The sequence below is a fragment of the Trichoderma citrinoviride genome (genome assembly GCF_003025115.1).
Source record: "Trichoderma citrinoviride strain TUCIM 6016 unplaced genomic scaffold BBK36scaffold_1, whole genome shotgun sequence".
Taxonomy (NCBI): domain Eukaryota; kingdom Fungi; phylum Ascomycota; class Sordariomycetes; order Hypocreales; family Hypocreaceae; genus Trichoderma; species Trichoderma citrinoviride.
The window spans coordinates 1,358,317-1,361,693 of record NW_020194709.1 but is presented as its reverse complement, the minus strand read 5'-3'; the positions used below and the strand labels follow the sequence as shown (position 1 = coordinate 1,361,693).

Here is a 3,377-nt window from a genome sequence, read left to right as displayed (position 1 = left end):
ACGGGTCTTTCTTTCTTTCATCATCATCATCTTCTTCTTTTCTGGCCTTGATTTGGCATCGCATTTGCATACAGGCTTGTACAATACTGGTAAGGGAAACGGAATCTGGAATGGTTTGGCAATGGTTTATAGGTAGCATAGGAGAGCCGTGGTAGCAGGCCCAAGCCTGATTTCGACACAAGGTTAATGATACCCATCAGAGTTCAAAGAATCACAACGTCACACACATACTGCACTACATTGAATGCCCAGCTCGCACTACGACTCTTCTTTTCTTTTGTCTTTGGTAGCGACTACCTATTCATCGTCTTACCTTACCCGACTTCTCACGAGACAGATAAGTGATAGTAGGTAGTACCTAGTATTCAGGGGGGTAGTAGTATTTTCAGGACATGGATATACAGGTACATACGTAAAATAGAGTAGAGCCGCCTCGTCTGGGATTTATTTAGTTGCAGTGTCGTGGAGCAGGTTGATCAAAGCCAGTTTCGGTTCGATTGCATCAGGGCTTAAGGCTGGCCCAGCGCGTGCGCCAGAAGGTTAACAAGCCAAGCCTAGGCAAAGATTTTGCTATGAGGTAGTAACGAACACCGCGACCGGCACATATGAGGAGCCGTCGACTGGAGCCAACAGAGCGCCAGTCAATCGTATACTTCCTTGGCTGCAAATCGAGCGTCCTGCATAAGCTCTCGCCATTGAGAGTCCTATAGTTCTTTTTCCTCCAGGGCACAGTCCGCGTACGTGCTGCTATTGTTCACCACTGAATCTTCTCGCCTTTCCTATTCTTCAGTTCCCCCTCCTGGGTTTCCTGCGCCGCAGCCTTCTCTTCCGCTCCGTTTGTGGCCCACACCCGCTCAATGCAAAGCTCAAAGGGCCCTTCCACGCGATCCGTCAGCCCGATACCAACACTGTGGACTCTTTGTCTTAGGAGCTCCGTCTGGGGCTCGACAACGAAGCCGTGGTTTGTGCGTACAAAATCATTCCATCGAATCAGGACCGTCTCCCACTGCCCAGGACGCTTGGCAAACAGCCGATGCTGGTGCAGATCCGTCGGCTCGACGCTCTCCGTCTGAACATTGACGTAGTACGCTCTTCCATCGGATTTGACTCGCAATGCAAGATAGGTGTACGGATCAATATCCCAGACAGAGCGACCAAAGGCTGTGGGCGGCTGATCCGGGGTCCGAAATGCAGCATAGCCCGTTCGCTGGATTGCCAGGCGATCGGGGGGCAGTGAGGTTGAGATGTGGCCGTAGAAACGCGCATGAGAGGAGGGAACCGGGGGCGTGGTTGAGGCCGAGGCCGAGGTTTGCATCGAAGATGAAGACGTGGCAGGGATGAAGTCGAGATGGCTGGTGGAGGAGCCGCCGATCAGCGTGTCGGACATAACGACGCAGTTGCTAACGGAATCAGCGCTGTGAAAGTCGTACAGTTCGCGGGGGCCTGAAGGGCCTTTGACAGCCTCGAGGTTCCAGGCTGGCGACGTAAACGTTAGCCGAGCCGTGTGGAGTTGATGTACATCGTCGACCTCTTGTTACGGTGCGGCGAGATGGTGTACACGATTGCACGATCCGGGATGCTTCTGGGCAGGGCACTGTACCTATGCTAGAGCGCCTCTTGAGCTCGTCAAAGCTCCGCGCCAGGAACCCTCTGGCGAGCATGGGCTGCGTGGCTCTCATCATGACGGGCAGAGCGAGAGCGGGAGAGAAGCCGCCTTGGCTGAATATCTCGAGCTGGCAGAATAACAGCGGACGAGCCAATCGGCTCACCTGAAGTGTAGTGACATGAGAGATTCCGGACTATACGGATTAAGCAGCAGAGAAGCTCCGGGACTGTCCTGCTCGATCCAATACGCAAAAAGCAGCGATGCTCGGCCCTTAATCGGGAGTTGAAGGTTTGCCTGGAGTCTAGAGAAGAGAGAGAGAGACAAGTGCGCCGGCTTTCGGGTTATCGTTGATCCGCCCATTTTGCGCCGTCATTGACAAAAGTTCAACGCCATGCCGGCATTTTGAAGAGGTCGAATTCCGTAGGATGACGCTGGCGATGGCGACGTAAACCCCTGTTAACATTTTCTTCCGGGGCTCGAAAAAATACAAGATTGCTGAGGGCCGACTCGATATTCTACTGTCCGGCTCGCCAACTCGCCACTATGTCTCACGCTCCCACAATTCGTTCCCTTGCGGCGCCGGCTCTCCGTTATGGCACAGCAAACACTCTTCCAAGATGCGCCTTAAGGCCATTGGCAGCGCAGATGGTCCGGCAATATGCAACACAGCCCTCGCGCAGCAAGACAATGAGGGAAATGGATCGGGCAGCTCGTGCAGGCTCCAGCAAGATGACCAAGGAGCAGAGCATCTCGCAGCTGCAGAAGATGGCAAACGCAGAGTACTTCAAGGATGGAGGGGGGCCGCTGTTTCCAGGTTCGCACGCTCTTTGCGCTCAATCTCTACCCGGGGACCGACTCATGACCTGTGATGACTTGCTGTGACTCGCTGGCTCTCGACTGACATCACAAATTGGGCTCTAGGCACCTTCGTATCCCTTCCGCTGTCTCGCCTGCCGCTGAACCCCGCGGACTTTGCGCAATACCAATGGCACAGATTACGGCACTGGGTGATTGAGACTGTCTCTTTGCTCAACTTCAAGCTGAAATCCATGCCCAACTGGACGACTCGACCCCAGTGGAAAGCTCGGCGCGGCAAGATCGCGCCCACGGCCAAGGCGCTCTACCAGGAAGTTCTCGAAGCGTTTGCCGCGGGGGATAAAGCGACGCTGGAGAGGATTTGCGTCAGCGACTTTGCAAAGAAGCTCATGGCGGCCATCGATCGCCGGAATCCCAGAGAGCGAGTCCGCTTCGAGGTGATCAAGTACAACAGCCCGCTCTTCTACCCCAAGAGGACGGCCCACCAGATTCACCAGATCAACATGTATGACAAGAACCTCATGACTGAGCAGGCGGTCGTTGCCATTGCGTCCACCCAGCAGGTGTCCCGATATGACGCCTCCACCGGAGAGACTATCCCCGGAAGCGTCAAGATCCAGGACAAGGTGGAATATGTGGTGCTCTCAAGGCAGGTCAACGCAGTCACCTTCGAGGCGGCGCCGTGGAGAGTTTGGGGTACGACAGCGCCCACGACATTGGAGACGTATCTGGAAGAGAAGGAGGCCATTGACAAGGAGCAGGCCCGGCGGGCCGGATGGAAGCCAGCGTCCAAGTAGAAGCTCGACATAGTAGCGATGTCAACGCAGGCAAAGCCGGTGAATGAAAATGTAAATGTAATCTTGGAATGGGAGAGACAGCTGGACAAGGCAATGTATCACTAGTAGCGGCAAATATGTTTATAGAAAGTTGGCGGATAGATTCTGAAGTTGACCAG

The 3,377-nt window shown here is 54.4% G+C and overlaps 2 protein-coding genes across 2 annotated transcripts; one reads left to right on the top strand and one right to left on the bottom strand.

Moving 5' to 3' along the window:
- Positions 1 to 754: 754 nt before the first annotated feature.
- BBK36DRAFT_1155294 (CIA30-domain-containing protein) lies at positions 755 to 1,682 on the bottom strand (the record flags this gene model as incomplete). Its single annotated transcript, XM_024893818.1, has 2 exons — positions 755 to 1,476; positions 1,601 to 1,682. The coding sequence occupies 2 exons, from the start codon at positions 1,680 to 1,682 to the stop codon at positions 755 to 757; spliced, it is 804 nt and encodes a 267-aa protein (XP_024753807.1).
- A 467-nt stretch (positions 1,683 to 2,149) lies between these two features.
- On the top strand, positions 2,150 to 3,219 carry BBK36DRAFT_1108847 (hypothetical protein; the record flags this gene model as incomplete). Its single annotated transcript, XM_024889409.1, has 2 exons — positions 2,150 to 2,420; positions 2,528 to 3,219. 2 exons carry the CDS (start codon positions 2,150 to 2,152, stop codon positions 3,217 to 3,219), a joined length of 963 nt encoding a protein of 320 aa, XP_024753806.1.
- Positions 3,220 to 3,377: the final 158 nt, after the last annotated feature.